The sequence below is a fragment of the Nyctibius grandis genome, chromosome 4, assembly GCF_013368605.1.
Source record: "Nyctibius grandis isolate bNycGra1 chromosome 4, bNycGra1.pri, whole genome shotgun sequence".
NCBI classification, from domain to species: domain Eukaryota; kingdom Metazoa; phylum Chordata; class Aves; order Nyctibiiformes; family Nyctibiidae; genus Nyctibius; species Nyctibius grandis.
Window position 1 is genome coordinate 5,413,684 of NC_090661.1, and position 24,238 is coordinate 5,437,921.

Below are 24,238 nucleotides of genomic sequence, written 5' to 3' on the forward strand. Positions count from 1 at the left end.
GAGTATATTGAAGAACTACTTATAAGCTTTTAGGTGCACTTTAAGCTGTGCACTGTGGGGGCAGAGCTACACAATCCCGGAAGGAGCACTGAGACATCATGTCTCTCCAGATCATTCTTCCCACTGATACTTCTTGTCTTTGGGAAGGCATGGTTTCTTCCCTCTGACTGGAGCACATTTAATGTCTGTGTGAACTGGCCTTGCTCTTGTCAGTGAACCTGAGGTAGAGATGCTCCAGCATACCCCTCCCTCTGTTTCTCTTCAACGTTGCAGAAATAATCAGAATTGCATCTCAACGTAATTGTCACGGAAAATGCAGTGCAGATTTAAGCAGTTAATTGCCTATTAGCTCCTGCTTTGGAAAATATCCTAATGATTCAGACTGCAAATCAGGTCAAGAGGAGAACCAAACTTTGGTTTCTCATAATATCACTTAACTAGAAGACATCTCAAGTTTTTTTAATTAACATTGTTTTTGTATGGAATAGTAATACTTAATACAAATTTTATGAAGTGTCTAAAACTGGAAGTTTTCATAACATTTTTACCATTACTTTCAGTCCAGGTATTGCAAATAGAGATGGCATGCTCTCTGAGAGAGAGAAATATATAAACATTTCTGAGAGAAATATATAAACAGCCATTTTTAGATTTGCTGGATTTTGCCTTTTATGTGAAACGCATTGTAACATTCCTATTATTTATTTTGTTAAGTCTTTAAAGCAAACTGTAAAAGTCTTTGTAATAGATCTTTCTATGAGGCTTTTTATTTAGACTCTTAGGAATAGTCTGGAACAGAAATGTAAGATTAGGGACTTGAATGGAAATTAGCATATATTTTTAAAAGCTTGAGAAAATATAGTTTAGACCAACTGTCTTCAGCTTAATTGTGCAATTCGTAGGTCAAACTTAGTGTTAGTAGTTTTTAGGGAATAACGAATAAGCAAGAACTATAGAATTTGGTCCATTTACCAGTAGTGAGTCTTGAACTTATGATAATGAGCCAAAATTTCTGAAACAATGGGAACAGTGAATCAACAGCCATAAGTGATGACTGCAATGCAGAAGAAGAAAACAGAAGTCACTTTCAGGCATAGACACAGATTTATAGAAACCATAATTATGTCTAATTTGTTTATTTAAATAAGCATGTATTCCCATTTGGGCTTGTATATGTAAATTGGCCCTAAATGCTTCAAGTATACAGTAAAGCTTTGTTCACAACTTTAGAGGCTGATTTAAGGCTGGTTTGGAAATTTGGCTGTATAGATTAACATTCCAACATGTTTTTCAAATCATGGACATTTTTAAATTCTACGCCAGCTTAGAATTCCCAGGGCTCTAGCAGTTTCCTTGTGGTTTCTAATTGGAAAACTCACAGAAAATCAGATTCTTTATCATAAAGGCAAAAATGCAATTTCTCTTAAAAATGAACATATAGGGCTTTGGAGAATCAGACTTACCTGCAGTGAGCTACATGTGAAATTCTTTCTGAATGTTTTCAGCATCTGCATAAAAACTGTATCTTTGTTAAACATCTGGAAAGCCAAAAAACGAACAGATAAAGCATCTGAAAAAATTCTGTCTTCCTTTAGACTGTGTAGATCTTTATCACAGTCTTCCTTGACACTTGGCTCATGCTAGGTAAAGCACCATTTGGAATTAATCTTATAGACAGAGCTGGGAATCCCCCACTCCGCCTTGCACTTCAAAAGGTCAGCAAGTGTGAGATAGATCACTGAGAGAAAAACAGGAGGAAAAGGAAGAAGAGGCATGGCTGTCATGCAGCAGTACACCCAGCATTATAATTATTACATCAAGGAATTTGAATGGCTTCTTACATTTGTTATTCAGACTGCCAGTGAAAGGTTATCCACCATAATTCCATAGACCAAAGAAATATGTTGGTTATTTGAACTATATTACACCACACTGTGAGTGAAGTTATGGAAATATCTTTTGATAGGAAATTTTAGAACCTATAATATGTTTTGATGGACTTCATCTATTCTGACTGAAAGTTTCTAAGCATTGTCCTTAGCTTGGGTTCTTCTGGAATGATTAAGGGGAAAAAGTTGTTTTGAAATTTCTGAGACTAAAATGAGTTGTTTTTGCCAAAATTTAATATTTTTCATCTTTAACTTATTTTGAGAAAATCATATCCCCTTCAAGAATGTGATGTTTGATAAGACATTACTGTGGGTTAATAAGATGCTTTTTTCAAATGTGTCCTATGAAAATCCACTCAGATTTGACCAGTTTATCTCTCATGGAAAAATTGCTGCTTTTGCACATAGTTGCCATTTCATTCACAAATCCTGCTGTGTGACAATGAAATAGCCACAAACAATTTACTCAAATGCAATCCTCCTGTTTTTCTCATTAAATTACAATATAAATGAGGGAAATTCAGAAACTAGGATTCTTCAAGTTCTTCAACTAACTTTATGTTAATTCCACTCTGGCTTCTGTGGTTGTGACAGGTAAAAACTCACAATCGCTTATCAAAGATAAGGTGTAATTGTCCTCTGAAAGACCAGCTGTGAGTATTGCCCTGTTCTGTTCTAATTGGATATTATCTAAGAAAGCTATTACAAAATGCCAATTTAAAAAATCTTAGTCTAAACGTAAATTCTGAAAACCAGGGGTCTGAGGACAAAGTACAGAGCATTTATTGAAAGGGAATGAACTACGGAATCCCAGGCTTTGCCTCATATGTTCATTTTCAGGAACACTGCAAAGTTTTTGCCATGACTTACCTTAGTGTCTTAGTTTCTCTGTTTATAAAATTTTAATAAACTTAATTTCTTTTAAAATTTTGTTTGTAGTCTCTCTCTTTAATGCTATTTAATAGTAATCTCTCTCTTTAATGCTATTATAGCATTAGGAAAAAAAAAAACCCCACACCACCTTTGATTTTTGCATTTGTCCTGCTAGCATTTTCAGGTTGTAGGTAAGTAGAAGTAATAGCTTTTAACTTGTGATGTGTACATGCATGGAATTTGTAAATTACTTCTACAAGATCTCTGAAAGACTATTAATAAAAGTGAATTTGTCAGTAGGCATAGGTGTGTTATACAGTCAGATGTCTGGAAAATTTGAAAGTCAATTTATAGACCTCCCCAAGAGTTTGGACTGTAGTGACTTAATCCCATCCTCAATTACACAAATTGAGTGTGGAGGAACAGGCTCTGACATCTGTTTAAATGGGCTCTTTGTTGTCAGCTTCCATTAGTTGTGCATCACCTGCTCTCCAGTGGAAGGCTCCTCGTTGTTGGTCTCTGTGTGTTATCCAGCTGCCCGATAGCTGGCATCTCATAGGTGGCCTTCTGATTCTGACAGACGTCGTGGTTTTGTCTCCGTATGTTGAAATGGACATGTCTCTTGACTACATTTAGATTAGTTATTAGTCAAATAATCAAATGTGCTTAAGCTGGTGAATGAAGCTTCTGCCTTGCCAATTTTTGGCATTATTTCCTTCTGGGTATCTCAGTTGTCTGGTGCATTGTATGTGAATTGAATCATCTCTTGTACTCCTTGGCTTTCTAACACACTGCTAGAGGTAGGAATTGCAGTATTTCTGTTAAATTAGTTTTTCGTCATGATTTATTGACCCCATCTTTTTTGGAATGATAAGCAATGTTTTCATCTTTTGCTGTGTGACCAGCTGTGTCTTGGACAGAGCACTGAGAAGAACAAAGCCATGAACAAAATCCTAACCTTTAAAACTATGTTGTTGTTAAATTAAGTTTGTTCTCCATCTGCGCTTACTCTTAAGCAGTTAAAACCAATGTTACGTGGAAGAAGTGGGAGAATGTATTCTACTTTGACATTAATAGCATGGCTAAGCCATTCACTTAGTTCTGTATTTATTTTAACATTGTAGTCTGTATGTTGATATAAAGCCTTGAGGATGTTAATTATTTTTATTGGCATATCATGAATCTGTTAGGTATTCCAAAGTGATCACAAATGCTTTCTTAGAATCTAGGAAGTTGATAATGAGTGATTTTTGGCTTTTGATGATCTCTACAGTGATTACGTAGGGTAAAAATCTGGTCACCTCATGATCTTTAAACCTGAAATCTGACCTGCTATTCCATTAAAATAACATCTCTCTACAGTACTTAATATGACAGTGCAAGGACTGTATTTCACTTAGGGACAATGTTTCACCGTTTGTTAAGTGAATTGCTTAGGGATGCTTTCTTTGTTGTAAGTGCAAAGCTTCATTAATCTGGAAGCTGTTCGTGGTTCCATGTCTGTTGCAAAGTTTGACAATTTTTATTCATGTCTCCTAAGCCTTCAAAATTTCCATGCTGAGTTTTTGGTTTTTTTTAAAATTTTCTTACATTTTAACTTTTATTGCGACGTTGGGAAGGCTGGGGGGGGGATTATATTTTTTTCTTAGGTTTTATTTTCTGCAGTAGGAAATGCTTAATTTTAAATTCTATGTATGTATTTCCGTATTCAGAGTTCCTTCTATCCATTTTGCATATGCATTTAGCACATTCTTTTGATTGCTTGTCCAGTTGTTATATTTGGAAAGTGTTCTCTACCATAGTAAATGGGATAGGGGGAAAGCCAAAAGTGGGCCCACCTTGACAAGGAGTAGTTATTTTACCTTGTAGGTATTACAGTTTCATTTATTTAATGTCTAGTTCATACTTGTCTATACTTTATTCATTCATTAATAATTCAAAATTCATTAAACCTGAATTTTGCCACTGCAAAGCAGTTTAAGGTAAACTGAATTTTTGTTTGCTGAAATGAGTGTCTGGGACACCACTTCTGTGATTTATAGATGGGATCTGAAACATTTTAGGTTTGGGTTCCTGAAGAATTAAGAATAGCAACTGAATCAATGATGGTTAGCTAGGGGTATTGTCGCTGTGGTGAGGTGAATTCTAACAGCTCAATAAGAGTAAGTTCTCATAGCAATGAGCTTCAGTTCACTTGTGTTTGACATTAATTAAAGGCATGGAGAAAACTCTTATTTATAGAGAAAACTGTGGCAGAACTTCTCTTTTGTATTCCCCTCCTAAAGAGCTAATTCAGATTTTATAAGCGGGGGAGGGCTTTTCTAAGAACACCTGAGCAAAATGAGGGAAGAATTTAAGAAGGAAAAGAACAGCTTTGTGGCCAGTAGCAAAGTTAAAGGCAAAATTTTAAAAAGTTCTGAAATAGATGCATATTCTATCTAGCTGATATACTCAAATTGCAATGTGAATTTATGCTTACGTAACACAAAATACTTACAGGAGAAACACCAGTGCAGTCAGATACTGCAGTCTCCAGAGTGTAATTTTTCCCCTTTTTGGTTAATGTAGGTCATCAGGCGATAAAAGCACATTTTTCCTATGAGCACCTAGCTAACTGTAACCCTCTTCCATAACAAACAAAATTGTTAATCTCTTTCCTTTTATTCAAGTGCAAGTGACAGTTCAAAAAGCTGTGAAATCGTCCATTCAAAGAGCGGGGTATGATTAGGAATATTCAGAATATGGCTCAAGTCTGCTATAAAAAAATGGGGGTTTTAACATATATTTGTGGACCCTCATTTTGAAAAAACAGTACAAAAAATACATTTTTCCATGTGATTTCAGAGCATCGGTATAAGAGAGTCCCTTTTGGGTTTAGAAGTGAACCTGACAACATTTTTCCAGGATTGCATCATATGTTTCACTCACACTTTCACATCCTGCATTAAACCACATGCATGCACATCAACAAGACAAGATTGTAAAAGGAGTGTAACTGGGGAACTGTTTTCATGATATTTGATAGGAGTAATTGCGGCCACTGCTGTTTCAAAGCAACTGTGGTTATCCTATACTATGTCAACAAAAGTAACTTTTGCCATATGGAAACCTAATTACTTCAGAATGATCTGTTAGAAAGCACTTTTGAGATAGGCCATTTATACACATCAGTAAAAAACAGTTGTGCACGAAACCTTTCTTAAGTAAGAGCTTTCATGTGTTATAGGTTGAACATTACAGTGGTAGTTTTGGAAATATTAAAAAGTAGACTTCTATTTAAAAGGTGGTAGGGAAATTTATTAGGTGATAAGAAAATATGAGTATTTCCCTATGATTTCCCTGATAAACCTGATCGTGCTATTGTTGAATGGAGAGGAGGTTTTTTTGCTTTTCTCTTCAGCAAGACCCTAATATTGTGGGAAATGGGATGAAATATAGGATGCTGCGTTTTAGTGAGATCGTGTGATGCCAGGGACATTTATCTGTGTAGTATTTGTACCATAAAATGACTTAAAGCTTTTTTTTTTTTCCCCCTTCAGTAATGTAGGTTTTTTCACTTCTGTAGTCCAGGACGTGCCTTGTTTCTACATTTTGGTGTTTGTCACTTCTGAGTTGTTTAGGGCACCCGTTAATAAGACATTTTTTCCATCACTATGAAACTAGAGAGTACCACAAGTTTGATCAGTTAAGTGTGATAGTTCTGTACCGAGACTCTTATTATTTGCTGTCAGTAGCTGTTACTACAAAAACGTACTCCTAAAAGATACTGTAATTTTTATAATTGTAAAAGAAATGTTGCGAGCTCCATGAATGTCCAAGTTTCACAGTGAAGCTAGGCTGACTGATGTGTTTAAAGGTCTGTCTTAGTTGTCAAGGTATAGAAGCGTAATTTATGGATAGCCTGTTACGTATATGAAGCTTTAGATGGTTTATTTGCTGACTCCAACTGCAGAGATTTCTGACACATAAACCATCTGTTCTGAATTGCTTTTCTTGAAAGCATTTCTACGTTCAGTCATTACGATCTACCTAAATCAGAAGACATAAAATATTTAGAACCAGATTTATTCATGTGTTGTTAGTACTGGGGAGCAGCAGTGACCCAGGGGAAAACTAGTTTTCTGCGTTCCTGCCAGGCGTTGCAATGCCTTCCCAACAGCCCAGTATAAAAAAGGCAGTGTAGGTGCTCCTGGCTGTCTCCTCGCTTCTAGCTGCTTTTGTACTGCTGGGGGCATCTGTGCCAAGGAGCAGCTCCTGCTCTCCAGGACCAGTGCTGCAGACTTGCTCGTGCTCTCTGGGCTCAGGGCCCAGTAGAGCAGATCGGTTGCTCCCGCACTCTGCCCAAGTCTCCTCTGGTTGCCAGATGGCAGCCACCACCCGTACAGCACAATATTTCTTTTTGTTTGTTTGTCTGGGTTTTTTTTCCTAGTGAAAATTTCCTGAAATAATATGAGGGTTTTATCACAGACTGACAGAACAATGTTTGCTTCCCCTAGCATGACATGAAAGAATATAGGCTGGTTATTGGGGAATGTGGCAGGACAAAGTAGTTTAAAGGTACAGAATCAGCTGGGCTGGAGGTGGAGAACTGAGTGGAAGGAAACAAACCTGGTATGATTTCACCTGTAATGCCCTTCCAAGCTGTTCCTGGGGTTATAAACAATTTTTGTCTTGGAGAAGAGCTGCCAGTTTTCTGCAAAGGAGAGCCTGAGAGCAAAGTAACATATAGGCACTGTGGAAAATCCAGAGATGAGAACTGAGGAGTGAACTGGGAGGTGACATGATTTGACACCACAGGTCTGCTTTTAGACAAAAAGTAACTGTAGCTTTGTCTCCTTTCCATGCTCTCTGAAGTAGCTTATGCACAAGTCCGTAAGTGCCAGGAATACTGGAGCTGGCTTCTTGTCGTCTTGTTCCTGTCACAATGCTTCTAATCTGCTATAAGGTCATCCAGGATTTGTGATTTAAATTGGATGTAGTCATTCAAAAGTTCCAAAGAGTACAGTTTAGTCAGATACGATTTGTTTGGTCTCCTTATTTTGACCTGTTAACTGAGATAGTTCAACATCCATGCATCACTTCAGATACTCTGGTCCAAGCAGAGGTATTATGGGAAAATAATTTAATTCTGTTTGATTTTAATGGTGTTAAACCAGTTTGTAGCTGCTGGTAATTTGCTTCTGTGAGAATATGATCAAGTATGTTGTATGTACAGTGGATGTTTTATGTAGTCAGATACGGCGCTATGAAATGGCACCTCTTCCAATCTACTGACAAGTTAGAGTTGATTATAAACTAGCTATGTATTTCTGAAGGGACTGATTCCACTGAAATACTGACAAACACAGAATAGTTGGTGTCAGGACCTGAGGAAACCAAAATACCTTAATAGTCGTGACCAGCCTCACCCGGAAACCCAACCTGCACTCTCTGCCCATGGCCTGGGAGCTCGCTTTAACTTCAGCCCCACTTCTTGCCTGAGCCACGTTGTGGACAGACCATCTTCAGCCTTGCTTCCTGCTGGCTGGGCTTCGTGGCTGGAGCCTCAGCTTCTGCTGAAGCCTTGTGTCCAGCCTTGTCTCCTGATGTTTCTGACTTGTCTTCCTGGACAGACACTAGAACTGACTTGTTGCCTCATCTTGTCACAGGACAGTTGGCTAAAGCTGTTATGTCACGGGTGCTGCCCTCCTCGGGTGCTGTGGGACTGCACCATTGCTGGTGAGGGCTGCCACTGCCTATGGTGGGGTCACTGTTGGCTCCTGGCTTGTCATCCCTCATGGAGCAGCCCAACTCTTGCTGGTCCCTGCCTGTTTCCAATCTTGCTTCATGCTGCTGTTAGCCAGTTGAACATCCCTGCCCACACTACCTGTTCCTCTCCTGCACTGGAGGAAGTAAGATCAGGTTAGACCTTTGCTGTGGAAATTTTTTTGAAGAAGGAACTTCTTTAGGGTTTTTGCAATGTTTTGTGTAAGATTTTAGTAGAAAATCATGAAATAAAAGGCTTGTTTTAACAGCTTTTCTCTGAATGCAGGCTGGACTAGTTGACCTTCCTCCAGCAGGCTGCCAGAGAATTTTGTGTGACTTCTTTTAACAGGAGTGGGTGCTCTTTTGAGACTATTAGACTTGTCCAATTAAATTCTCCTGAGAAAGGATGTAGGGGGAGCAGACATGGCCAAATGCTGCATTACTTCTTCCTAAAGGCTGTAAGTCACAAGGGGAAATTCAACGTGTGAAGCAGTCTGTAGAATATAATGAAAATTTGCCTCTGGGTACAGATACTCATTGTTTCTTTGAAGAAATTAGTGTGATGTGAAAAGGGTGCTAGTCCAGAAATGTGCCTAATGCTAATAGATTTTTTTTTTTTAAAAAAAAAAAAAAGAAAAAAAAAAAGATAAAAAAAAAAAGCCCTGGTCTGTGAGGAACTGAGCACTTTTGTTTTTTCTTTTTTCTTTTTTTTTTCCCCCAGAAGAATGGAAAGGGATTTGAAATAATGGTTAACAACTTCCTTGTGCTCTGATCTGTAAGATTGTTCTGTATCTAGAGCCCCTTCGAAGAATTTGGGTTTTGGTTTGTTTTGTTTATTCTGGATTTAGTGAATTGCTGTCTTCTCTACTTTCTTCCTCCGTCCCCTTCCCTGTTCCAGGATGGTCCAGGAGGTGATGTGGTGTCTGTGACACAAGGTTTACTTGGATTTTTCTTTAAAAGTTCAGTCCTAGTTTAAAGTCTGTCTTTATGTATTTTTTCTTTTCTTTTTTTTTTTTTTTTTAAATTCAGTGAACTGCACCAAACACTAAATCCCAAAATGGTAGTTGCTAATATTGCTAAAAAGTTGCTAATACTGATTTGGCTCTGAACTTCACATCGTGTTGCCAGTCATGATGCTTTTGAAAAGACTTTGTGGTTGACAACTTTGTGCCGTTAAATTCACTTCTCATTCTTCCTTGTTTGGAATTCTTTACTGGACAAGGAAATATGTTGGTGGCTCTGTAGTCATCCATCTATGCAAAACTTGCATATTGCTTTCAGAATACTTAAGTACTATGCTCGCAGGTATCATTTATCTAAATAGAGAACTTCTATTTTTTCAGACCTTACCAGTACGGAAGATACCATGCAAAGCCAATGCTCCTTCAGGGTCTTTTTTTGCACGGGACAACACAGCAAATTTCTTATCCTGGTGCAGAGATGTAGGGGTGGATGATACCTGCCTGTTTGAGTCAGAAGGTTTGGGTATGTATTTGTTTATATAGTAGTTGGTAATTTTAAATAACTTTTCTTTTGTGTTTTGCCTTGAAAGACGGAATGGTTCTCTTAGATCCTGACCCTAAATCTGACCTGTATCTAACTGTGTTAATTCTGCCCTTATCTGAAGCACGAATAAATAAAGTACACATCACTTAAAATTCATTTAAGTCAATTTTAAGAGGAGCTTAAAAGAGACAAAAATCTTGCTATGATTTCTTGCACAGAGATGATTTTTCACCCTATGCACGCTTTTTTGATTATGGAATGACGTTCCTTAGTTCAATGTATAAAATGGTGCTTTTCTGTTTCAGGAGAGTAGGATACAAGTGCATGCTCAGTTTTGTCTGCAGACATTTAGCTATTTGTGCAGATTCAATGGGTTGCTCAGGAGGCAGAAAAATATGAAATTTTTCTCTGCGTCCTATACTGAACTTTTTTCCAGCTGATTCACTAGAGCTTCAGGGTGTTTCATCAAAAGGATTGGACTGCTTAGGAAATCACTGTTCTAATAGTACATATTCTTCATTATTTTAACTCTTCTCTCTTCAAAGGAAAACTTATGAATCTTACCTCGAGAGTTTGTTTCAGCCAAATATCATGAAATGAAGAGAATCAAATGTATGTTTGTTATCTGAACTCAGATAAAAATGTAAAGCAGTGGTGATGATAGACAGCTCAGTTTCTGTGGAAAACAAATGAACACACTGTACTGAATCAAGAGGCTGCTTTGTTCTGTTGCCCAGTTGAAGTTCTTATCTGTGTTGCAACTGATCTATTCCCCTTCTTATACAGTCTTGCTCTTCTAGCACAACTATTTCTGAAGCAATTTTTTTCATGTCTCTTCTTTTATCCCATGATGTTTTTTTTAATTAAAGTATTTTATATCCCCAGGAGAAAATGCTTGGCAGAGAAGAAATTAGTATCACCAAGGTGACAAATAGTAAGGAGGATATATGTATTGTCTCTGTTTTGTGAATTAAATTCTTAACATGAAATTTTTGTTGGACATGGTAAATTATGTGGAAGATGAACAATAATTGTATTTCCAAATGATGGAGAAGTTGGACATTGCCTAGGACAAAGAAGCTTGCAATCACAAGAAGGAAGGAGACACACACCACCTCCAGTGTCTGAGATAAGCAGAGGAACCTGTGGTTAATCCAACACTTAAATGAATTTAGACTTTGTACTGCTATGGTAAACTCAGCAGTTTACCATTGTTCCAATAATAGGTTAACTGTGTAATTGAGAGTGTGTTTATAAGGAATTTTCTTGTGCTTTGTTATAAAAACCAGGTCTTCTCTAGAGATTGAATTGGCATAGCTGAAATACCGCCATTCCCTGGATAAATTAATTTTTACACATACGGAGTGCTTTGCCTGACACAGGATAACACAGAGTGCAAATGCACCTGTAAAGCTGATGTTCAAGATGACTTCTTCTCTCAAAACAGTGAGGTGAAATATGCTCAGATACACAGTGCACAAACCAGATATGGCCGTATTAGTTTTGCTTGATTAGTGACTGATTTTTCTTCACTGATTGATTGACAACTAGGTTCTGTTGTTTTCCTTCTCTGAGTGTTACTGTTTATAGAATGCACATGTTGAAAAGGCTTATGGTGCTCGAAATAGGATTAGGTCTTGATAATATTTTGGCCTATTTTTCTGAACTTGAGAGGGGGATAGTGACCACGCCATTTCTAAAAAAGATAAAAATAGAAGCTACTATTCTCCCTTGGTTTGAGCTAGAGCTCTTAAAGGTTTTGATTTCTTTTGAGGTGCTTCTAATGCGTTAGAAATAACGATGAATCGTAACAATTGCCAGTCTAAAGCTTTTATGTTCCTCTCTCTCCCACAAATCGCTTCTCCACTGCACGGGAAATAAAAATTCAGCAAAGGTAAGTAATATCGAAGGTTCTAGTCAAAGTGGTGAGAAACGCGTGTGAATGACATCTAAGTGTTTGCTCTGCCTCATGGAAGTCTGCTGTATTTTTGATAATAAATAATTGTGATGAAATGATGGTTACAGAGGTAACTGGTTTTACATTTTCTTGTGTTTTTTTCCCCATGGCTAATAAACTGTATTGATGTGTAAATTGCTAGTGATAAAGCAACTATTTTCTCTCTGTACTGAGGGACCTTTCTATGTTAATGTTCTTAATTATTATTTGATTTTTATCCTCCTTTTTTATTGTATTCTGCCTGCCTTATTGTATGTAAATAGGGTATTATTTAATTAGATGCACATAGTGATATTTTCTTCATGCCATTATATCACATAAACCATTCCTGAGGCTTTTTTCTGGTAAATTTCTATTTGACATTATAAGAGTAATTTTTAAGATTTATTGCACTGAAACATTTGAATGATGGATCTATGACACTATCGATTTATATTTAAAAAAAGGCCAAAGTCTATTCAAAGATCAGCAAAATTAGATATATGCTAGCTAAGAAATTATTAATTGCTGTTATTTCTAATTACTTAAAAATATGTTCTAATCCTGATGAGTTCTGAAGTCTTTGAAATCATGCAAGTGTAACTGCACACCAACGTATCCAACACTCCCACTTTTTTAGCACTCAGCTTGAAGTCATATGAAGGTATTCCTCACTGGAATGGAACTGTGTCAGACAGACACTATAGCAGAGAGGTGCAGTCCATGCCTGAGGAGCTTGCAGGCGAGTGATGTGAATGGGAATCTGGAGTGTTCCCAGAAGCTCGGTTCTGTAAAGCGTTAACATTCTAGGGCTGATCCAGACGAGGAGGTGAGTCGACCTACTCATGTCACTTTGTGTCCTTGTTCATCACTTGTGGACTGATTTAATTATTTAAAGTTGGATTTGGGCTATCCAGCTGAGCTAAACAAGGAAACGGGATCAAAGTCTTTCTTCAAAACAAACAGAAGAAAAAAAGTGGTATTTGTTATGCTGGTAGATATGATTATGCCTTCTAATCCATAGAGTTACTTTAAAGATCCTTGAAAGAGATCAGTACAAGAGTCCAAAAGTTTCAAAATGATGGACTTGTGCTACTAACTTGTAGTTAGTAGTCTATAATATGATGTATTTTGTCTTGCTAAATGTTATGACACTTTAACGTAGTTTAAAATACAAACAAATGGGAAATACATTTTTCTGTAAAGATTTATAGTACAGACAGAGCTGACTGGTAGCAATCTATATGTATTTTGCCCTTTGCACTTATCTTAATGCAGAGACATGGCAGGAAAGTCTCAGAGTTAATACCTCTGCACAGAAAAGGTGGATGATGTGCCTGTTGTGTGAGCTGCAGGAAAAACATTAGCATCTGTAACAAATACAGCAACACACTATGTAGGGATAATCTTGAATGCTGCAAGATAGAGGGAGACTCTGCGTGCTCCCTGCACTCATTAACAAATTTAGCATGCTTTTCTTAATTGTTATTTTTATAGTTAGTGTGTTTAAAGAAGAAAGAGATAGCTTTGTTGATTCTAAAAACTATGATCTGAAGTCCAAACTTTCATCAACTGGACAAATCTTGAGACATACTGTCTTTGAACGGCGTTCTTCTATCAGAGGTCAAAATCTATCCCATATCTCAGACTTGGAACACAATGCAGTAACTCTTTTCAGTCTAAGAAAAGTAATACTGTCTGTAGCTCCTCTGTTCCCGTGATGTGTATATTTTGCAAGTTGTTCTTTGTAGGTTTTAAGGCAGCAGATCCACACAGCTATGGTAATTCAATTTATAGAAGCATTCTTGATGGAGATATTTGTAATTATGGCGCTCAAGCCTGAAGAGTGTAATACGCAAAGAAAACTCTTTTTGGCCAAATAGTAAGAATGGTAAGATTTTTCTGTGATTGCTTTAGTTAAGGGAACTTAAAGCATAAGTTATGAACTCTTTGTTGGTAATGTAGTGTTGTTGGATGATTATAGGATTTGGAACCAATGAATATTCTGCGTCTCTTCTGTGATAAAGACTCTACCAGGCAAGAAAAGGGTTTGCCACCAAGTGTGCCAGCATGCTAATATGTGTCATTTGTTTTGGGAGTTGTTGGATGATATTGGTGGATTAATGTTTTGTGCTTGTATATTCTGTAACTGCGTGTGTACACACAATATATGACATGGACTTCTTTTGATGCAACTTATTGATTATAGAGTTTAATAGACAGGTTCCCTAAACGAAGTCATCTAGTGTTTTAGTGGAAATAATAGACTTAAACATAAACACCTCTGATGTGTATTCTAATGTGATTTTTAAAAAAGTGTTGTAAAAAAACCACTCAAATGTTGATTGCTTAAAAATATTTTATGCATGGGGAAAATAATTTTTTTAATTAATTACTCTAATTTATCTAATTTCATATTACAAGACAGAAGTACACTTTTGACCATTCTTTCACAGTGACACATTTACAGCTTGTAATAGCGTGTTAAATTTTACATGTAGTTTCATCAGAATAAGGCTTTGTCCTGTCTTTCACAACATTTTACTAAACAACTCATATTATTGTTGAGTATGTCTCATTTTGAGGACTATAGAAGCATCTTGGACACTGTGTCATTGCCATGGGATTAGCATCTTAAATTAATGAATTCCATTATTAAATTATTAGTGTTTAGATGATCTCCATATTAATTCTAAATTAATTCTTTACTATCCATAGATCTACTGTATTTGAAACATTGATTGTTTTGAGACTTCCATAAGTGATAGTGCTGAAATGGGGGCTGAGGGATCACAACTCCTTGATTCAAGTATGTCATAGTATAACTCTTTGATGCAGAAGGAAGGATGTGTTTGGGATAAGTTGAACAGAGTAAGTGTTTGTCAAAGCAATGTTAAAAAAAAAAAAATACTACTGTAGGATCAGAAGAAAAAGTATTAAAGAAGAAAGTGAAAGACAATAGGAAAAAGGATCAAATGATCGAACTTTTGAAAAACCTTCCCTAAACATGTGTGAATTCTGATGGCAGTTGGAAGCCTATGATAAAAAATACTAAACCCCTTCAGAAAAACTCTTCACTTCTAGTGAGCTAAAAAATGCTTTAGAAGCAGAAATCATACTCACTTTTTTAATTCAGCTATGCCTGAGAACTTTTTTTTAAAAAAAAGTTTATGTTTAGAAGAAAAACTGACTCCACTAATAATGGTTTATAAAAATGTTAGGAGCCAAGGCTTGAAACTTGGCAGGGAGATATAAGAAGTTTGTCCCTGTATCATAGTTGGGCTTTCTGCTAATTTAAAAAAAAGACAAACAAAACAAAAAAACCCTCATGTTTCTTATTGTGAACACTCTTGGTTTAAATGTGCTCAGCAGACACTTGATCTCGATGTGCAGGGTGCGTTCTGTCTCCTCACAGCCCCAGGGGCTAATCAGCACTGAAAGCAGAGGCTGTTCCTCCTCTGCTCTCTCTGCTTCTCCTGGTAGCACCCAGGCACCGGGGAGGGGAGTGGTGAAGGGTGCAGAAATGTGATGAACAGTAGCTAGGAAAGGAATGAAGTACAAGGAGGGAGAACAAGGGCTGAGTGATCAGGAGAGGAGGACCTGTAAGTAAAAGGAGGAAGAGGCAGCAACAAAAAGGAAGCAGTGTGGAGAAAGAAGTTATAGCCAGAGAGGAGCAGGGATAAGAGCTTTCTAGGAGCTGAAAAGGAAGTATTGTTAAAAAAGAGCAGCTGGAAGTAGCTTGAACAGATGCAGGCAATGAGGACAGCAGATAAGAAGGTTTTGAAATTAATGAGAAGGGAAGCAAAAGGGTCTGTAACTCTCAGGACACCTAAAATAAACTAGACTTGTGTGCGCTGTTTCTAAATCTTCACACTGCTTTCTTGTCAAGCAAATATAATCAGTTGGATTCTCTAGCAAGGTGGATATTTCCATTCATCTTTTGCAGTAGATCTGTGTAGTGTATATGTCTTCTACATTTACAGATTGCTTCTTGCTTATAGTCACCTACTCAGATGATTCACTTTGCTAATGTTTGATAGGGGAGAACTGCCCAATGATTCTCCAGGAATATTTTTTTCTTGCATATATGAAAGTGTGAAAAATTACAGGAAATTGCATACAAAAAATTGTATTAATGCTGCAAAGTGAAGTACTTGGGCTATAATTAAGGCTGGCTGGACTGTATTAGTTAAACTATTTAACTGTTATGATACACTTATCAACTTTCCATGTGGTCATGGGCTACTTGTTCCCCTAAAAGAGCTGTGTTCTCTTTTGGGTGGACCTTGCTCTGCCAACATCTTGGTATGGTATGGTTCATGAAGTGAAAGAAACTCTTATTGGTATGTTATTTTCTCCTCACATGCCTCATTTGTTGCAAAAATCTGAAGATGTTGATTGAATTCCAGATGCATCTGGAGAATGATGCAAGATGCTGAAGGATAGTATTTTGATGTTGCTACTGAATGACGTCGAAAGAAGTGACTATGGCCCTATCACATAGCTCCCACACGCAGCGGGATGTTCCGTATCAGACGTTGTAATGGGATCACTGGCTGTGTTGGCTTTGATTCCATACAAAGTGCAGGATTAGGAACCTCATAGAAGTGTTAGAAAAATCTTCATTTTTTTCTTTTTCTTTCAATTCTTCACAGCATACAGTAGCACTGTTGTGGAAATGAATTGTTGACTGTAGACTTTAAATGATGTGCAGTGAACTGCGTGTGTGGCCATAAATGGAATGAAGAAGGTTTTTCAAAATCATTTTTCAACTTCCAGTACTTACCATGTCTAACTGCATATAAGCTGATACAATTACAGAAAATGTGTTTGCCATATAAGATATCTGGGATTAAATAACTGGTCAGGTCAAAAAGTTGAGGTGGTGCCTGTTACCGAAATGCAACTATTAATATAGATTATAGTATGTAATTCAGAAAATGGTAGATTAGTTCCCACAGGTACAACAGAATACCATGGGTACAGGTGTTACATTTCAACCTGAGCTTGTAACCAATCACTTCAGAATGAATTGCCTGTAGTCCTCAAATGATATTAATTATTACTTTATTTATATGTACAATTACATGTTTATAAAACTGTGTACATGTGTGTATTGTAGTTAGCTATGAACTGCAGTAAAGTCAGAATTTAAATGTGAATTTAAATTACAGCACAGTGAGAATTTAAATGTGAATTATGAGGACTTCTACAAATTTTCTTTTTTAGTGGCATACTTATTTTAAATGATGAAATAAGAGATTTTGATGCTGTGTAGTGCCTCTGAAGTAGTTTTTGCCATCTCTTCTATCAGATGTCTTAAAGTGCTTTGAAAATATCAATTAACTCAACTTCTGTAAGTAAAACTAAGAAAGGAAGTGTAAGAAATGTTTCTCTTTCTGTTCCCTGGATGGGGAAAAGGGTAAAGGTAGCTTTTTTCCAAAAAGCTTAGGAGGCAGCCTTTTGAAAATGACTGTAAATGTCAAGTTCTTTCAGTTCTTGTGGAATAGTATCAGACAAAAAGTATCTCAAAATAAGTACTCGGAAATCAAGGCACTCAAAAGTGCTACTTGTTCCGAAAGGCAATGGTCTTATTTGCTCACTCAAGGTTATACTGAACGTTTGGGACCAAGATAAGTATGGAAATGCAGTCTTGTGTCTCTCTGGCTTTTGCTCTAACTCCTGACCAGTCTCTTGTGAGGTGGTAGCCCACTAAACAGCTGTGATTTTGGGAAAAAAAAAGAAAATTTTGGTTTGAGGATCTAAATTATTTCCAGTGGGTATTGCAATATACAAAATAACATTTGTTTGTCTCTGATGCTCCTGAATACATATGCTGGTATAGTCCTCAGGAATGCTAACATTTTCTTGTTAGAAGCACTGTGTCACCCTCTTCTTATCAGATGACCAGATGTTTGTTTTTGTGGTTGGTTATTGCCTGCACAGCTCTTTGTCCCCTAACAATTATTTCACTGTGTCACGTTGTTTGATGTGAAATGTGTGAAATGCATGAAATGTGTCTAGATTATGTTGAGTCAGATTTGCTAAATGACTTTGAATTTTGTTTGGGTAGAAGAGCTTTAAGCATTGACAGAAAAACCTTTTACTTTTCTTAATCAAATCCTCTTCCAGTTCTATTTATGGATCTTTATATAAATAATATTACTCAAGCCTCTCTTTTCCCCCTCCCTCCCAAAGTCATTCAGATGTGTATATGTGTGAATTGCAATTCAGAATATTGGACTCCCTCTGACTATTCCAAAACTGGTTTATTCCATTCATATTTTGAGGGATGCCTTATTTCTTAAAATCAAGCTTTATTTTGGGGCAGTCCCAACTGGTTTAAAACCAAAGCAGCAGAATACATTTATACGGTCATGAATGTAACACTTTAAAAATAGTGATTACTAATAAAGGCAAAAGTTTCATAAAATTACTGTGTTGTGACAGGGAAGAACATTGAGAATAGCTGAATGTCCATTTTATATTCTTAATAACAGATGGCTTAAGGATAAAAATACTTTTCCTAGTGCAGTGCCATTTTAGTTTTCATGCTCTGCAGTTTCACTTCTGGAAATATATTTGGATGAGATTGACATATATGCATTCCTCCTCTCTAAAGTGCTACATCTACACTAGTAAAAGATACTGGGATAAGCATTCAACTCGTGCAATTTACCATACATTTATTCAAGTCAGTGGAGCTGGGAGTTGAAGTTGCAGAAACTGAAGATCTGCCCCAGTGCATTAGTTACTTAGAGATGTTTAATTCTGTGGATTCCTTTTCTGGGTCTCATACATACAGTATAGGACAAAGTAATGACTTCCAGAGCTTTAACTAGACATTGAAATATCTTTTTCAGGTATGGTATTTTTTGCTTCATGCATTTGATTTAGGTGAGTCTTTAGATAACCAAAATGTTTATACAGCTGATGTCTTGACCTTAACTCATTAAAAACAAATCAATTTTGTTGCTCTTTCTTTTTTTTCTGCTTTATACAAATATTCACACAGTTATTTTTTTGTGTCAATTCAATCTGAAGGTACGAAGCTTTTGATTATTGTGGAAATTTCTAAAACCTGAGTTTTATCCACAACATGAGGGTTTTACTACAATAGGTATTTCTGGAGAGAAGATGACAATGTACTCATAACTCCTTTTTTCTTCTTTTTGCCTTTCTTCTTTTTGAACTTTTGGGGAGTTGATTATGCAAACAGCCACAGGCCTTTCCTCACTTATTGACTTTGGATTTTGCTTATATATTTTGCTGGACTTCTCTGCAGAACATTACCTGTCTGAATTGTGGGTGTAAAAAAATGTGGATGATGGTGGTATTTCTTAATGAGAAGTTCATGCTGTGTTACAGCTGCTTCTGAAGCTTAAAAACTACAGGTCTTGTATGGAATCCAGGCATGAAAACTTGCATATATGTGTATATATATACAGAGGAAAAGTTTTTTGTTTGGTTAGACTTTTTTCTATGACAAGCTGAATCCCTAAAGTATTCTAGTTTCATATTTGCTTTAAGAGTAGACGTATAACAAATTCAGGACCAAATTTATAGTGAGATATATCTTTGCTTATGCAATTTTGTTATTTTTGTGATTTAAATAGGCTGAGAAAAATAGTGATCTAAAGGATAGGAATTCTCTTAGTTTGTAGAAAGAAAAGTATCACTTTAATGTCATGAATTTATTTTTGACATTCTACTAATTTTAGTGTTCTGCCAGAGCTCTTGATTATTTTTAAATAGTTATGAACTGCTTGCAAGTTACCAAATAGCCCAAATAATTACTCAGTGATTTAGATTTAGAATGGTATTTTCAAAGGAACTAAAGGATAACTAAATGAGAACATGCTAAATCATCTGCACTCTGAGAACCACTCCTCAATCTCATCCTTTTTATTCCAGTAAAACTCCACTGCAAGCCAAAGAAAACCAAGTTTTATCTGAGTCGAGTTACAGATGTTGATGATTAGGTTCCATTCATCACTAAGATCTTCAAAATAGCTTTTATTTATAAATGTTTTCCATCTTCATTTTGCTTTTCCAGTTCTCCACAAGCAGCCAAGAGAAGTGTGCCTTTGTTTGCTGGAACTTGGAAGGATTGCAGCAAGGTAGGTGAAAATATTTAAAGAATGAAGAAATGTTTACATTCTTGACAGCAGTGGCTATTGAGAGACTTACTAAATCAGCACATCTCAAGCTAACTTTTATGCTCATTAGGTTCAAGAAGAATGCTTGTCTTGATGTCACTCAAGAATATCTTGTGGGCAGTTGTTAACAAATATAATCTCTGTACCATCACATCAATGAAGGTATTTGTTGATTATCCTCATATTAGGAGGGGGAAGAGTTGAGAATTTTTTTCTAAATAAAACTTTGAGCTGTTTCTCCTTCTAACAGTCAGATCTCTCTATAAACAACTGAGATTTCATTAACTTTACTGATAATAAATTGATCTTCAGATGACCTAAATATGATCTAAGCAACAGTGACTCTTATCTCATTTATTTAAATAAACTTAGCTCTGATTTTCACCGAAAGCAACAGGATGAGAATTGAATTAGCAGCCGGTGTTCCATCTCTCTCAGATGTTTCTAGCCAGGCTGGACCCTCAAAGCACTGTAGTGTTATCTTTGCTATCAAGACAACAGTGACTTTTCCCAGACAATCAAAATGATGGGGATTCGAATGTGAATTTTTTTCCCCTTTTTGCAGATGCAGACTTAACCAGTGTAGCACATAGGATTTACTACAAAATATATGTGCAGCAGTGCTGCTTCCCAGTCTTGCTTTTAAATTGCAGTTGCATTCACCCGTGTGTATCGAACTGAAGTGCCTTGCTATTCAAATAGTTTCATTATTTTCAGAATAATTCCTTGTGGTTACAATCAATGCGAAGGAGACCCCTGTTTACTCCTAGCTTAAGAACTAGTATTTTCGTGTTAAAATTGCCTTATGGATATTCGTATTTTGTGAAAGCAACTTACTTGGGAAGCTGCTTAACTAAATTAGTCTCTTGGTCAAGTTTCAGAAAACCCCTTGCCATCAGTGGAAGTTTGCATAGGAATAGTGTTGGCCAGAAAAAATTTCCAGTTTGCAGGAATTTTCTTATCTAAAACTTGGATTCAGTCCAATGTGGCCAAAAAAAAAAAGAAGTCATTTAACTTTCTGTGAATAAGAAAGTCTTCTGATCTGTAGGTGCTCAATGAAATTGATTTTCATGAATCTTAATTTGCCTGAGCAAACAAACTGTGCTTTCTTGTGAGTTTCCAAGGTGCACAAAAACTGTTGAAGGGGAACATCAGGTTAATATAATTGAAAAGCAAATATGTGATGTCAGTTTTGCCTGAGGTGTGGTAAACTAGAACTATATGGAAAAGGAGAATAGATGGTTGCCTCTACTAAGCATAGGAAAGAGCACATTAAACTGACATTGTGCTGCTTTCAACAGGAAAGAAGTGAAACGTGTGCTTGCATTATAAAGCAAACTGGGTCTGTTCACAGCCTTAGGGGTCTGCTTTCCTGAACAGGAGCCACAAAGATCTTTGAAAAGGTGCCTCAGTATGTTTTTAAAGAATAAAAAGAGTAAGAAACACTGAATAACTTCTTACTTTTCTCTTATTTTTCTGTTTTAGAAGCAGAAATATATGTTCAAACTGGCTTATTCATCATAAGGAGACAGCTCCTGGCACACCCAGCTAGATTAATGCTAGTCTTCAGGGTCTATCACTTCCATAAGTCAACCTAGGTCTGTCTTCTTAATGGAAATAGGCTTGGGATTGAGGCACGAGTGAAGGGGAACAGGGATTGTTCGAGGTGGAGATAGAATTGAGCTCTGTTCTGCTAAACTTGAACCCATTCAACAGGTACTCTATGGATGAGTGGAGACAGTTGATAATCTGCCTGTTTTAGCAATGCTTTTAGCATATTCTCTCATAGTGTCCTTTTAGCCAAATTAGAGAGAGATGGACTGGATGGATGGGCTACACAGTGAGTGGAAAACTGTTTTGACCACTTGGCTCAAAGCGTGGCAGTTCAAAGCCCAGGTACCAATAAAAATAGAATAGCCTGATAAATCATCCTGGATTTCAGTTGTTTATGACAACAAAATTCTGAGGTTGTCTGTGAAATGTCAATAGTTAAAACGGACCATTGTGTGCACTGGCAGATATCATGTGGGTAGAGTGAGAACACATACGAGAGAGGGAAGTGTCCTACGGGATGAAATTGAGCATTGACAACACACAGGGCTATTGCAGTGGGTTGCACAGGTCCAACTTTCTCCCAAGTATTTTAAAGTCAGAGTGAATAATTTAAACTAAATTGATGTGAGAACAGAATCGATCCATGCATGATCTGTGTAATCTTTGTAATGAAGACTTCATGGAAAATGTAATTATTTGCAAATAGATGTATATGTGCTGTCTCTTTGTGTGTTTAAAGAGAGATTATACAATGTAAAACAGCTAAATTATCTTTTCTGCAGAAAGAATGAAGTTCTTGGGTAACTATTAAACTCTGGGGAGTTAAACAACCCCCACAGGTCTTTTGAAATTACTGTTGAGCAATTTCAAGATCTTTCTGCTATTGTATTCAATTTTTCCTTGATAAAAATGGGAAGTGGTGCTCTAAGAAATCTATTGGAGATCATGTTACAGTCCAATGCTGCTTCATTTGTAGTTATGAGAAGGCAGGCTAGAACAGAGCAGAAAAGGAAATTCTCAGCATACCTTCCAGACCAGAATTTGCACCTCTACCCCTTCCAGAAAAGATGTGGTTTTTACCATTTCAGCTTTCCAGCAACTTTGCTTCAGGTTGATACAATATGCAGGAAAAAAAAAGTGTATATGTTTATTTGTTGATTTATTTTTCAACTCAACACCAGAGGAATTCAGAATACTGGAAATACAGGGAACTTTAAAAGTCTGTTGCTATGACAAAAATTGGAGATTATGAAAAGCAGTAGAAGCAAAGAAGCAGCATTGCTTAGAGTGGAAGAGTTTTATTTGATGAGTAAGGCTGCATGCAGGTGTAGGGTTAGAGCCCAGTGGGAATTTAATGATTTACAGCCTGTCGGCATCTGCAGACAGACAGGAAGTAAATGGATTGTATATAAGCGCTTGCTTCAATGTTGGCTGACTTTTCATTAGGCAGACTGCACCAGTTAGAAGCCAATACAAGCACAGATTTGGTTCTTGGTTTTCTTTATATTAATTTACTACGCAGTAGTGTGACAAAATTAAAAGTTATCATAAAAATACAAAAGACAGTATATGCGCTTATGCCCTTTCTCTGTATGCTATTATTATGGTATTTAGCTTAGATTTTCATAACATGTTTATTACTGCTCAATATTTTAGTGTCCACATCTTTACCTAGATAAGTCAGCATAGTCCTGCATCTGGGCTACGGACTTTTCTTCTACAGAAGAAAACATGGTTTCATTTATGCAAGTAGTTTGCAATGAGAAGCCTACCTGGCATGGCAGCTTTTTCAAGCTGAAGTTCTTCTCTGAAAAAGAAAGTCTTTCTATTTTTCTGGGTTTTGTTCAGAGTTGGCAAAATAAAAAAAACAGAGGGGAATTATCAGTGGTTAGGAAAATGGGATGGGCTTTTAGACTTCTGACATCTGTCCAAGTTCTGCTGCTTGCAGTGAGATACTGACTTAATCACTTGCCATAAAGCTTTCAAAAGCAGGCATTGTTTTACAGAGCCTCCCTCTCCAAGTGCTGTGTTTGAGATGCTCCATGCCAAAGTTGCCTGTATTTTGTTTTAGTTGGAGCTACAAGTGTTTTGCCACTGTAAACAGAGATCTGAAGACTGGCTGTCAAAAACTGGTTAGAAAAAGCATTAGCCACTTCTGAAAAATATTGGCTGTGTCTCAATTTACTTATCTATAAATTCAGTGCAATAGTTGAGACCCGGATAACCTTTAATCCTTTTTCATCTGGATTTCTTTGAAAAATACTAACAGAAAATATAAGTTGTCAAGTAATTTGAAAGGAAGTTGTTGGGGGGGAGGAGGGAAGAAAAAGAAAAAAGAAAAAGTACTGAACTTGAATCTGTCCCACATGGTATAGCAATTTTTGAGGCCTAGTGCTGTTCATATATTAGTCATTCACCCAAATATATATTATCAGACAGAGAAACCAAAGAAAAACTATACTTTCTGTAAATTTGATCAACTGAGAGATCCCATTTAAATTCATTCTTTGTATTAATTTGGAATGGTGGCATTAATGATTGATACATTTTACACTTCTTTATTAATGTATGTAGCA

At 36.6% G+C, this 24,238-nt stretch overlaps 1 protein-coding gene across 1 annotated transcript in view; it reads left to right on the top strand.

Annotated features, from left to right (window-relative positions):
* GAS2 (growth arrest specific 2) overlaps positions 1–24,238 on the top strand; it is a 90,804-nt gene that overhangs the window by 26,195 nt on the left and 40,371 nt on the right. The window contains exons 4-5 of the mRNA XM_068399592.1: positions 9,851–9,992; positions 20,006–20,069. Coding sequence (XP_068255693.1) covers positions 9,851–9,992; positions 20,006–20,069 — 206 coding nt within the window. The remainder of the gene's footprint in view (positions 1–9,850; positions 9,993–20,005; positions 20,070–24,238) is intronic.